This window comes from Lactuca saligna, chromosome 8 (genome assembly GCF_052625555.1).
Source record: "Lactuca saligna cultivar CGN05327 chromosome 8, ASM5262555v1, whole genome shotgun sequence".
Lineage (NCBI taxonomy): Eukaryota > Viridiplantae > Streptophyta > Magnoliopsida > Asterales > Asteraceae > Lactuca > Lactuca saligna.
The window spans coordinates 37806679-37821178 of record NC_136424.1 but is presented as its reverse complement, the minus strand read 5'-3'; the positions used below and the strand labels follow the sequence as shown (position 1 = coordinate 37821178).

The 14500-nt window shown below is 36.2% G+C and overlaps 1 protein-coding gene across 1 annotated transcript; it reads left to right on the top strand.

The window, feature by feature from the left end:
• The first annotated feature begins 4204 nt into the window (after positions 1–4204).
• LOC145012553 (G-type lectin S-receptor-like serine/threonine-protein kinase LECRK3) lies at positions 4205–6719 on the top strand. Its single transcript, XM_078971351.1, has one exon. The coding sequence runs from the start codon at positions 4205–4207 to the stop codon at positions 6590–6592; it is 2388 nt and encodes a 795-aa protein (XP_078827477.1). The 3' UTR covers positions 6593–6719.
• The last annotated feature ends 7781 nt before the right edge of the window (positions 6720–14500 follow it).

Here is a 14500-nt window from a genome sequence, read left to right as displayed (position 1 = left end):
GAGGATAAGGTCGGTTGGGTAGACATTATTCTTGCACTATTGTGAACACCATGGCCACACAGTCGGCACCAAATTGTTTTGGTCGAAAAGTAAGCAAGTATTATTCAACCAAATTATATGAGAGGCTTTGGTGTTTAAGGTAATGCAAGTATCAAGTAATTATAAAAGTGAGACAAGTGAGTTACAAGAAAAGCCCTTGATCCATTATAGGATCTTCGACATAAAACCTTGGGAGGTGATAATGATCACTTTCCTTGTTTTTATTGATTTAAATGTGAGATTATAGAAACGTTGATGATACTACGAATACAAATGTAGTAGTCAGCTAATCATGTCCATAGTGGGTGAATTATAGGTGTATTTATAGTCTAGACTAAACAACAATAAGTCCGAAATTTTTGGGATCCTCTTGAATGAGTATATGCACGTTGTTTGATTGGTTATCCCAGGTCTTAAGCCTAGTTAAAGCGATTATTTGTTAAGAATGAGTCTTATGTTGACCATTTCTACACAAGTGAGAAAAAGAAATAGAAATATATCCATTAAAAGTGTTAGGAAATTATAACGATGGTGATCAGGATCCTAAGGTTTGTCTAAGGATCTTGAAACTTTGTTAACATCAAGGATCCTGAATATGGTTCTGGGATCCTACCCCTAACACATACATGTCCCAATAAACTTTATAATCAATCTAGTGTCACTTGTATTATACCATTGCATAGTAGTTCATAAAATTGGTGAAAACACTAGGAGATCGGACAAAGACTTCTAATAACATTTATATTGGTAACCAAATAAAGACCATCCATGCCTTGAAACTAACCATAGGAACAATGGTGATTCAAAGCTAAACGGAAGTGTTTGAATTATCTTGATTTAGAATCATCTTTAGTTATATGATTGCTTTAGTTTTTAGTTGTTTGAGTAATTAAGTTAATCTGAACTTGCAAAATCAAATAAAACACCCCAAATTTAGCTGCTTTTCTTAGTTTAACTTTTTGTAGTTATTTTATTAATTAAATATTGTTCCATGTGATTGAAACACTACTTACTTTACTATCATATAATTCGACTAGGTACAGTGCCTAAGTGCATTAAGTTAGTTAGGTTTAGTTAGGTTTATAAACTTAAAACTAGTTGGTATAATTGTGCACATCAATGATCCTCTTGCCACCAAGTACGGGGACATTCCTCTTAAAGACATTCAATGAAATATAGATATGGGTCATGGACCACAGTTAAATCTCTTACAGAGAAACTCAAGGACTAAATCTTTCTAATACATTAGCGGGTACATGTGATTACGGCTGTATGAAAGAAATTTTCAATTAGGGCTTTAGAAGGTGAATTGCTCATTCAATTCAAGCTTTCAATTTAGTAATCATTAAGAATCATATGTCATGATTTGAATTAGGGTTTATTTGATTTCCAGGAATTTGGAAAACCAGATTATGTAAGAGATGCTTATGTGATGATTCTCACTTTTTGGTGATTTGTTATCCATTGATTCTAACATTTGCAGTTTATATGAATCGTTTTTAGGGATACTATTGTGACACGTATCATCTTCCTCGGTTTATTCATATATTGTCCCTCTAATGTAAGACATGGTCTTCCCCTATCTCAATTCTCAAGTAACCCGTTTACATTTGACTGGTTAAAATGGTAATAAGCTCAATTGGATCAAATTATTTCAACTTATATGGTTTTATGTGTTTCACTAGATTATATAATTACCTTTTATATGCTTGCACAATGTATTCAATCGATTTTGTTTTGTCACCATCATGGAGTGATATTCTTTACACCAATTTTGAAACAATCTTTTATTAGAGGAATCGAAGACTGTGATTAAAGGCAAGCCCGATCTTGTGATGTGAATGCGTAGATCTATTGTTTTGAAATCAGTCTAATTTAATGTATCTGCTAGGTTTTGATTCATACACATTTTGGATCGATAAAATTTGATTTTATAGAGGCTATATAGAAAAAAAAAAACATTGTTCATTAATGCTAAGAAACATGATGCATTGTGGTGCATTTGTGTGCTCTTACTTTTAATGTGATTTTATACATTGATTGATTCTATGCATAGTTACTTCCACAAAACAATGCATGAGGAAAGTTTCACTTGTAAAATTGATTCACTTTATGTATACTTTTCTATTTGATTTTATTACAATTGTTTGACTCTGGATAATGAATTTTATAGAAATCATTTGAAGAGGGTGCAAAGGTATGTTTTTGCTCTTATCACCCAAATGATATATTATTTGTTTCTTTTTTTCTATCAGAATCTAATTAAATTGTAATGTTTCATTTTGTTTTCAAGTTGCAAATTACAAAACTCTCTTCAATCATTAATACATATTTTATATTAAGATTGTAATGTTAGGTCGGCCAAGCATTAATACATATTTTATATTAAGATTGTAATGTTAGGTCGGCCAAGCAAATGGGTTGAATGATATATTATTTGTTTTTTTAGAATTCTAATGAAAATTGTATTGTTTTATTTTGTTTTCAAATTGTAACTTACAAAACTATCTTCAATCATCATCATCGGTATATTAACGGTATATTAAGATTGTAATGTTAGGCCTCACATTCAAATGGGTTAAAGATCTACAAATAAAAATGTATTTATTTGCTCATTTTTAAGGATAAAGTTGTCCAGTTATAGCATAAAATCTTGGGAAAGTCACATTCTAAATACCATTATGTTTTTCTCGTGAAATTATGATTTAAATAACATTATTTACCATTATGTTTTTTTCGGGAAATTATGATTTAAATAACATTATTTACTTTTCATTACAATGTCGCATATTATTTATAATAACGATGTACATCAATCATTATATACAAATTTTGTGAGCATTAGTATTATTAAATAATAATTTCTTTATTATATAATTTTTTTTATCGTTAACCTAGTAGAAACTAGAAACAACATAGTGTGTTTATGACGGGTATAAACCAAACGTTCACCATAATCTCCACTCTTCTAGTCTTTCTTAGATACAGGGACTTAGTCATTTGCCTTTAAAAAAATAAAATAAAAATCATGATAACGACTACACTACTTTTCATGAATTTTATTTATATATCATTCAATTTCTATAATTTTCTAGAACAAAGTATGAAAAGTCAAGTCCGAGTCTCCTATCCGATCAAACAAGTTTGATTGGCTTATAAAATACGGCAAGTTGACTCCATAAATTTTTCTTTATTTTCTATACCTTATTTAATAAAAGCTAGTTATATTTTTAAAAAAACTTGTAGGATTACAATTTGTGTTACATGCACACAATACACCTAGTTAACACCTCAAAGCTTTTTGGTTAATTTTCATTACGCCTGTAACTAAATCAATAAAACCTAAAAAAAATAATAATAATAAAATAAAATAAAATAAACAAAAACAAAAAATTTAAAAAAATATGTTTACATGTTATATAGGAAACAATACAGACCTTAGACTACACAGTATATGACCGTTTTTAGGTGTTATGGCTGGCGTGGAGGTGTTTTAAAGACATTATAACATCGGGAGCACCGTCCCCTATCATATTAAGAGATGTTTTGGTAATAAATGCTATAACTACTATGATGGGCAACACTCTAAATATTAAGGAACATTACGTCGATTAGTTAATTTGCGGGTGACAAACACCACCCCTTAACTAGATTTTTTTGCTAATGACAAAAATTCAATGGTTTGAACTTTCAGATGTCAAATAGAGATTGTTTGAAAGTTTGGTTTTCATATTGGTCATTGCAAATTTATTATTATTATTATTATTATTATTATTATTATTATGGTAAAAATATCACCACATCTTACTTATAGATAAATTTTAGCAAAAATGATAAAATCTTACATGACGTCTATATGTTACGTTTTTATCATTGGCAAAACAACCGCCACACCATTTAGTTTATAATATTTGAACACCATTTCCTAAATAAATGATATTTTATTAAGAATGATATGGCATGTAATGTGACCATAACATGTCTTAAGGTATCTATTATATATACAAGTCCTTCATTTTTTAAACATTTATTTTGATTTATAGACGCTTTAGTTATAATTTAGTAATAGACATTTTTAAATACTAAAAATCTGCTTACAGAATGTTCCCACTACCCTGTGCTTTTTCCTATAAAACCCGGCGAAATATACTGTTTACTTCAATAGATGGCGAATTCTAGTTCACATGTAGCCAGTTTTGTTCCCTTTGTCTTCACCATTTTCCTTATCTTCAATATAGCAAAAGCCCAATCCAATGTAACACGAGGTTCTTCTTTAAGGCCTACAGGTGCCACCACCTCATGGTTATCCCCGTCGGGACTATACGCCTTCGGTTTCTACCCACAGACAGGTGGCTACGCCGTCGGTATTTATATTGCCGGAATTGCAGAAAGAACTGTTGTATGGACCGCCAGCCGTGAAACCCTTCCACTCTCAAATAATGCTACTTTGCGTTTCACAACCGATGGAAGGCTCGTCGTCGACCAACCACAAGGCCAACAGATCAGTATCTCTGATACCCGTGGTATCGGTGCTACCGTTGCTTCCATGAAAGACTCCGGCAACTTTGTGCTCTATGATTCCGACCGGAGGACGATATTGTGGCAAAGCTTTGACCACCCCACTGATACCCTTTTGGTTGGACAACGTCTTGTACCCCGTCAAGCCTTACTTTCTTGTGTATCGGAGGCAGATCACTCCATTGGGATCTTCAAGCTGAGTATGCAAGTCGATGGGAACCTTGTCCAATACCCAAATTTAGGGTTTCCAGATTTTGCTATTACTTCATACTATGCGTCCAACACCGACGGCACCGGACCTAACGTGACACTGAATCTTGATTCCGATGGCTTTCTATACTTGTTGCAAAATTCAAGTTTTTATATCAGGAATCTAACAAAAGGAGGCTATCCTAGAGAAGATGCAATCTATCGCATGAAGATCGACGTGGACGGAATCTTTCGACTTTATTTTCATAATTTAAGTAACACGAGCCAGAATGAATCATCAGTCATTTGGGCATCTTCGACAGACAAGTGTAGGGGGTTGGGTCTTTGTGGCGTAAACGGGTATTGTGATCTCATGAACGAGGCTGCAAGATGCAGATGTTTACCGGGGTTTGATTTTGTGAATCCGGAGTCTTGGTCTTCCGGTTGCAAAAGAAATTACACAGCAGAAACCTGCAAAATTCAGGATGGAAATGAAGGTAACTTGTCGCAGATGATGACAATGTTGAAGCATACTAGATGGGAAGATACGGCTTATGCTCTCCCAAAAGCGTCAAACCAACAAGAGTGTTCACTTGCATGCATGAAGGACTGCAACTGCGAGGCCGCACTGTTCACAGGAGATAGTTGCAGGTTGCAGAAGCTCCCTTTAAGATACATTCAAGTAAGAGAAAATGAACCAAATGTCGGATTCATTAAAGTATATCTATCTTCTGTAGACAACGGATCGGATCCAACTATTTACCCATCAATCCAGGTCAAGAAAGTGCGACAAGTGATGTTCTTTGTTATAGGGGTTTCAATTATCTCATTTGCAATACTCATTTTGCTACTTTCTGGAGTAATCATGTGGAGATCTCACGTTTGGGCATACAAAAAGATTTCTGAGCATGTAAATGTTCAGTTGTTCGAGGATGTTGGGCTCCGGGCATTTTCATATGCTGAGCTAGAGAAAATCACAGATGGTTTTAAAGAAGAATTGGGTAGAGGATCGTTTGGGATAGTTTATAAAGGAATTATAGAGAGCTCGATGAAGATTGTGGCAGTGAAGAAATTAAAACAAGAGTTGGCACAAGAAGGGGAAAGAGAGTTTCAAACTGAAATGAAAGTGATTGGGAGAACTCATCATCGTAACCTAACAAGGCTACTTGGTTATTGTTGTGATCATGGTCCGGAAAGGCTCCTGGTTTTTGAGTATATGACCAAAGGATCACTTGCAGATATATTATTCGACCCCGAAAGCAAGCCATCTTGGTCAGAGAGAATAAGAATTGCGCTTGACATTGCCCATGGGATCTTCTACCTACATGAAGAATGTGAAACACCCATAATTCATTGTGACATCAAGCCTCAAAATATCCTCATGGACGAGTATGGATGTGCCAAGATTTCAGACTTTGGATTGGCAAAACTACTGGAACATGACCAAACTAGAACGTCCACTTTGATAAGAGGAACAAGGGGTTATGTTGCTCCTGAATGGCACAAGAAGCTGCCTATAACAGTTAAAGTGGATGTGTATAGTTTTGGGATTGTTCTCTTTGAGATTTTATGTTGCCGAAGGAAGCTTGACAACAACCTTCCATCTGATGAAGCTATTCTCCAAGATTGGGTCTATGAATGTTATGAAACAAATGAATTATTCAAACTAGTGAATGATGCAGACGTCGATAGAAAGACACTAGAACGGATGATCAAGATAGGCCTTTGGTGCACTCAAGAGGATCCGTCCCTCCGCCCCTCGATGAAAAAAGTAGTGTTGATGCTTGAAGGGACGGTCAAAATCCCAGTACCTCCAAATCCTGCTTCATTCTTGAGTATCGTTTAGTTTTGCAAGTATGAGTTCATGAATAACTCTCTTCATGTTATATTTAATTAGTCATTTGTAACACACATGCAATTTTTTCACAAACACATGCCCCATTCTTGATACTAGTTGTAAAACGGAAAAATGAATTATAAGCCCAACGAAATTTTCAAACCGTTTAAAAAACATCAATTATGTTTTGTTTGTTCAAGAAACCCAACAAACTTAACCATTTGTCTAAAAAAGCTACCTAACTTACACTTCTCATTTAGGGTCAATCGGCTAACGAAAATCAACGAATAACATGGCTTATGACGTGTAATTAAATATCGGTAAATAACTTGTAAGATCAACGAAGTTTCAAAAACGTTCACAAAACCTAAATCATATTTTGTTTGTTGAAAAAAACCCAACGAACTTATGTTTTTGTTCAATTCTCATTAAAGGCAACCATATTCATTAGATATACAACTAATTGGCAAATGACATGACATTATATTTAATAACATGGAATAAACATATTAGAGTTGTCCTTTATATATCAATTTAGTGCTTGGAGAAGAGAAAAACGAACGGCGTCTGTGTTCGATCTCTTGTAATAGCTACTTCTTCTTCTTCCCTTCAATCATTGATGTCCAACTCAAGATCGACAAAGAAGATATTTGATGATAAAAACTCTTATGGATGTAGTCGCCTTCTCGGATTTAGACATCTAGAATAGAAGATCATCCGGAGATAATTTTTAGGGTTTGTTCAAACAGATGGGTAAGTGTAACTAAAAACTTTATCATGTAAATTTTATTAAGTTTTTGTTTTAAAAGAAACCAAACAAATAGATAGAATATGGACATAATAAAGCTTTCAATTACACTTACTCATCTGTTTGAACAAGCCCTGAACTTTTTTCTCTGAATGATCCTCCGTTCTAGATATCCAAATCCAAGAAGAGCATCCACATCCATAAGAGTTTTCATCATCAAATATCTTCTTTGTGGATCCGTCGTTCGTTTTTCTCTTCTCTAAGCCCTAAATCGATATATAAAGGGAAATTTAATCTGTTTATTCCATATCATTAAATATAATGACATGTCATTTGCCAACAAGTTTTATACATAATGAATCTGGTTGCTTCTAATGAGAATTAAACAAAAGCATAATTTCGTTGGGTTTTTTCAACAAACAAAACATGATTGAGGTTTTTTGAATGGTTTTGAAACTTTGTTGGTCTTGCAAGTCATTTTCCGATATTTAATTACACATCATAAGACATGTTATTAGTTGACTTTCATTAGTCGGTTTACCCTAAACGAGAAGTGAACGAAAGTGTATGTTAGTTGGGATTTTTTAGACAAAATGTTAAGTTCATTGGGTTTTCTTGAACAGACAAAACATAATTGGATTTTTTGAACGGTTTGAAAACTTCGTTGGGTTTATAAGTCATTTTCTCATTGTAAAATAAGTGGAATTAAAAGTAGTTACGTTTTATTAATGATCATGCATGGTTCAAGTAAGTAATCTATCGTAGTAAAAAAATATTTTTTTAATTAAACACATATACTTAACATTTCACACGGGTCGTGTCAATTTGGTCATGGGGCTTTACACGGGTCATGTACATCCTGACATGGGTCATGTCCTTCTAGTGCATGCCAACACAGGGTTGTGTCCAGGATCAATCCATTGGTTTTCCATGACCCGGGCGAAAAAACTAAAAAAAGCCCTTGTCTGTATACATTACACATATTATCTATATACAAGATCATTTCTATAATACTGAATTATAATACATTGTTTTAAAACCTTCCTACCCATATATCCATATAAAATTAAAGCTTGCAAATAACACCTAAAATTTAACACTCTCATGAAATTATAATCCAATACAACAATCTAGTAAATCTTTAATTTGGAAAATAGTTCCATTCTTTTTTTTCAAACGATAAATTTTAATGAACAATAAAATATTACCAACTGAAAAATAGTTAATACGATGTTTTTGAATATATTAAAATATAATATAACCAAAAACAAAAACCTAGAAGATAAGCTAAAGTAGCAACTATATTATGTGAAAATAAAAAATAATAAATAAATAAATAAACCAGAAAATAAAAAATAATAAATAAATAAATAAACCAACAAGCACGACTAGGATGTAGAGAACAACAAAATACAGTTGATTCCAAGTAATCCCAAACATAACAATAATTAGTAACCAACTTCAAACACTTTAAAAATAGAATTTGAAGCAAGAATATGAAAGAATCTTATAAACTTTTTAAACACTAACAAAGAGAAAAGTTTCATTGTATTTTGCATCTCATCAACAAAGTGATGCTTATTCTCCATTGATGACTTAATGAAAGCAAACATCTAAAACCATCTTGTTGACTACAAGATTCAAATCAAGAAAGCATAATAAATATTTCAAAACATAACAAGTTTAATTTATCAATAATTTCAAATTCTATTTTAAAATTAAAGAAATAAATATTTAGCAACTATTAAAATTATGAAATTAATTAAACTGAGAATCAAATTACCAATTTAGTGATTTAGACTTTAGTAATCACCAAAACTTGCACACATTTAGATATTAATAGAAATTGATTCTAATTTACCAATTAATATGGAGAAAATCAATATAGATATTCAAAATTTGAATTGAAAAAAAGTGTTCGTTGGTTCATTATTCTTTATTTCGTAATAGCGAATGAGAATTAAGAAACTTACAGATAGAATCATGCAGGGGTGAATGTATACATTTTCATGTAAAAAATCAAGAAGTTATCATCATACTTGGGTGTTTTCTGATTGATTGGGTTGACCGATATAGGTAAGGATTTTGTGTGCATCCATCTTCTACGAGTCATTCTCTCATAGTGTAGGGTTGTTGCTACCCTTTTAACTCTCAATACATGGCTATCAACTAGATCCTCGTCTTTGAAGCTACATATTTGTGCTTTTCGTTGTTATTTAATATTGCTCCCAGTCTCCTCATTTTCTTCAATTCTCAACGACTCTTCGAATTAGATGTGTGAGGTACATTTACCAAAATATTAATGCATATTTTTCCCGCCTCGTTCTCAAAACCTTAAAATCGTGCCCTAGTTAACTCATCATATTTATTGAGCCCAAATAAGATGTGTACCCATAAGACTAAAACAAAATCTGATGCCCTCATGTCCGTTGTTGCCCTAGGCCTCGACCCTGCTCTCCCAGCCCTTGGGTCGGGCTTAGTCATGGCAATCGAGAAAAAGGCCAATTTCAGCATTGTACTTTGGGGGTGGGTAAAAAAAGACAGCATATTGTGTCATTTTATCTATATTTGACACAGGGTCGTGTCAGAAGCATAACTGCCTTTTGATAGTTTTTCCTTTGACCTATTTCGGGACTTTTGGCCATTCTAGACATTTTCTCTCATTTCGGGCGACCAAGGGGTAATTTCTACATAAGATTTTAGCAATTAACTTTGGAGAGATCATTTGGAAACAATTTATTTCATCTTTGTAAACAACTTTAGTACTTCAATTTCATTTCTAGACTTGTTCATTGTGTTCTAGTCATGTGTGGCCAGAACCCTGGTTCCTCCAACTTTATGTTTTGACTTTTTGCTTGTGATTTCAACCATATGACTTGATGTGCTTTCAATTTCTATCTAGTGAATTTGATTTTGTTTTAATCAAATGTGTGATTCTAATTTTAGTACGTATTAGCCATTTGAATTAGGATTAGGTCATACAAGTTATCTAATTTCAAAATCAATAATTGTTTTGTGAATTAGACTAGGTAACAAGCACTAAAATGATTTACAATGAATGAATTTAGTGTAAATATTATTCATACACTCTTATGCTCCCGAGCTTGTGAGGAGTATTCGATGTTTTTGGGAACATTCACATCAAACTTAATACAAACTTTTGATTTCTATCTAAGAACTTGTTTAGACTTAAATTAAAAGTGTAACACCCGATGCTTGATATGCTTCCTTTCAAGTATTTCTTATGCTTTTCTCTAGGACTCGACGAGTTGGTGGCCCAACTCATCGAGTAGAGTCGTGACCAGTGGGGAGTTTAAATGACCTACTCGACGAGTTGAGAGACTGATTCGCGAGTAGGTGTTGTTTGGGCGAAACCCTGATTTTGAGGGTTTGTGCCCTATTTAAAAAACTTATCTCAGCCTCCAAAGTCCCTATTACTCCCAGAAAGCATTATCTCGAAACCCTAGCCTTGTGTGAGTGTCCTAAGGCCATTTTGGTGCATTTTGGTGGATTGTGAAGCTTGAAAAGAGGAAGGGAGCTTGAGAGTTCAATTTGGGGGTGGAGATCCAAAGATTTTGTTCCATTTCTAGCTCATTCAAGGTAAAATGCCCCTGTATTGGTCTTCCATGTTTTTATTTATCCTTAGGGATTGGATTTTGAGTATCTTTAGGGATTTCTAAGCCATTTTTGGATTTGTGAAGGGTTACATGGAGTTTTGACTTCAGATCTAGGTCATTAGAGGGGTCTCATGGCATAAAGGTGCCAATTCTATGGCCATGAGATCCCCATGCACTTTGTTGAACATCTTTTATGGCTTTTTGAGCCAAAGACCCCTTGCATGTGCACCAAGCTTTTAACTTTACATGTAAAATGGACATTAGGAGACCAGATCTATGGTTTTGATGTGTTAAGACCCATTTAAAACGAATGTATAGTGATGATCAAGGATGGACTCAACGAGTCGTTCTTGGGACTTGGCGAGTCGGGGTGTAATGACCACCAAATCCTTTCTATTGATGGATCAGATGATAGTGTGGAAGGTCCCTCAGTTGTTTAGGCTCATAAGTGACTTGGGAATCATGGGACTCGACGAGTGTTCGAGCAAACTCGGCGAGTCCAAAGCAATCTCCCAATCTTTGAAGATGAACTCGAAGAGTTGTTCATACAACTCGGCGAGTCATAGACTGGACGCATTCATACGCTGAAGATGAACTCGAGGAGTTCAAGGAAGAACTCGACAAGTCGGTTCAAGATTGACTGAAGTTTTGTTAGAGGTGAACTCGTCGAGCTCTTACTAGACTCGATGAGTGGGGATGGGTTTGTAGTATTCTGGACGAAGGGACTCGTTGAGTTGGCGGACCAACTCGGCGAGTCTGGTCGACCAAAAGTTGACTTACCCAGGGTTTGACTTTGACTTTGCCTTTAACATGGATTCGAGTTGAACCTTATAGGGGTTCAAGTTGATAACTTAGAGGGGTTGTTGTGTAGGGATTGAGGAGTCAAGGAGAGCCGACTTTCACACCGAGGATAGTGCAGACACTACACGACTTGGAGGTGAGTTTCCTTCTAGTAGGGGTGGGTCTACGACCACAACGCCGACCCACCAGCAAGGGCGTTGTGTAGATGGTTGTCTTTGTGATAATCATCTAGGGTTGATGTGTGATATGATTATTGTGCTTGATATGATCATTGTATCTGATACGCTTGTTGTGCTTGATATATATTAGTAATAGCAGGGGTGGAATAGTCCCCGGATACCGGTTGAAAGATACTGAAGGGGAGGGTTGCTCCCGATTACCAACTGAAAGATATTGAAGGGGAGGGTAGTTGTAACAGCCCGAATCCCCATGTATCTTTACTTTCATATTTTTGGTATTCTGTGAGGGGACTCGGCGAGTTGGAGGTCGAACTCGTCGAGTCGGGTCGCGGTTTTGGATGGAGGTTCGCGTCCGAACTCGGCGAGTCCAAGGGATGGACTCGGTGAGTCCGCGCTGTTTAATGAAACCCTAATTTCCCGGTCATAAGCCCTATTTAAAGGACCTTATGGCCTTCATTTGCGGCCACCTTGAGCCCTGAGTGCACCCAAACGGCTGAGAGACTTTATGAGTGAGATAGAGGCTATTTGTTCATCATTTTGTGTGATTTTTGCAAGAAGGAAGGAGAAGATCAAGCTTGAAGAGTTGGGGAGCTTGGATCTGCTTCTATTTCATCAAGGGAACCTTCTTGAGGTAAATTTCAGAGCTAAACTTCGTATTTTGGTTGATGTGTCAAATATAGCGTTTCTTCTTGCCTTATTTGGCTTCAATTGTAAGTATGAAAGGTCCCATGGAGGTATGGAACCTAGATCTGGACCTTAGCAGGTCCAGAAGGCCCCAAATGACAAGCTTTATGTCCATTCTTTTGAGTTGGAAGCTAGGGTTGCGATATTAGAGGTTATTTCTCCAAAATGAGCCTTGTATGCGTTGCATGGCGACCAAGACTGAGACTTTATGTGACAAATGAGCTTGCGAAGGCCAGATCTATGTGTGTATGGAACGGATCTGACCGCAAAAGCCAGTTTTAGCTGATGCATGGCATGGACTCACCGAGTCACTTGAAGATTGTCCTTGTGACCACCTAGTGTGTAGTCCTTCCGAGTTGTGGGTGACTTAGTGAGTCACGGAGAGTTAGAAAGGTTTTGACAGGTGGACCGAGTCGAGTTGGGACTCGCCGAGTTGTCCTTGCGACTCGGCGAGTTGAGTCGCGGTGGCCCCGTGATTCATGCCCAGGTGGAACTCGTCGAGTCAGGGAAGTACTCGACGAGTCAAAGGGAAAATATTTGTGAGTTGGAGAAAACGCGTAGACTCGCCGAGTCCGGTCAATTTGACCAAAGACTGTTGACCAAGTCGACCAGTGTTGACTTGATAAGGATGGTCAACCTTAGTGGTACAATTAATAATTATAGATTCGTGATGTCATAGGAGGATTACAGCTCGGGGGTTCAAGCACGAGTGATTTCCAGGGTTCACGAATTAGCGAGACATACGAGGTGAGTCTTCTCACTATACTGTACCCGGAAGGGTTTGACTGTGTGACAGGGAGGTCGAATATGATATGAGATATATTCCTTATGTGTAATAAGTTATTCGTTATATGTGCCATGTATGATATGCTTGATATGGGCCAGAAGGAAATATGTTATGGGCCGGAAGGCGTGGTAATATGGACCGTAAGGTTGACGTGGGTAGGACCGGAAGGTTTACCCAGGCGGGACAGAAGTCCCCTGAGACACATGGACCGGAAAGGTCAGGGCCTGGAAAGGCGTATGTGCGTAGGTTGTATTTTGGGGAACTCACTAAGAATTTATGCTTACAATTGTTGTGTTATGTGTTTCAGGTACTAGCGAGGACCGTGGGAAGGCGCCGACGTGATCGTACACACACTCGGGGAAACCATTTTGTGATCTTTGTTATGTAATCGGTCGTGACTAAATTGTTACATTGGAACCTAAATTTATTACTCGATGTTTTGACGATTGTAAAAATGAAAAAAATTGGTTTTGAAATTTATGACGTTACAAGTTGGTATCAGAGCCTTGGTTTGAGGGATTCGGGTACACCTTCAGGCGTAACTGAACTCAAACCGGGGATTTGAGAAAATTTTAATTAATAAATCAATAAAATTTGATAAGTGATTTTGAGACAACCAAAGAAAAAAGAGTGTGTACGGTCAGCCAGCGCCCGAATAGTAAAATCCCCAAAATACTCTTGCAATATGTGTTATGAGATATGATATAATATGATACACCTGCTAGTAGAATAGGTATACATATTAGGACTAGAGTGGCCTGATTTTGTGATGCCTTAGTCTAGGGAAACCTGCTTCTATGAGGTGCTTGAGAGCGAGTGGGTAACTAGTGTATGACAAGAATAGAGTACTCAGGATTCGGGGTTTGGGGAGGAGGAGTTGGGGTGAATACTGACGCGGCGTAATTGGTAGTATTGGGCCCGTACTACTAAGGACACCGGGTCAGTGGGCAGCCCAAGTAAGAATCCCTGGGTATCGGAGACTGAGTAGGACTGCGTTATCGAGTGCGATTATGCCCGATAGAGTCTCTGATATTTTTATGTTATATTTCAGAGACATCATGGTTGGACCACGACACAGACCTGGTACGAGTAGTGTGACTG

Bases quoted from the DNA above. Each gene is read 5' to 3' on its own strand.
- LOC145012553 (XM_078971351.1), top strand. From the start codon at position 4,205: ATGGCGAATTCTAGTTCACATGTAGCCAGTTTTGTTCCCTTTGTCTTC.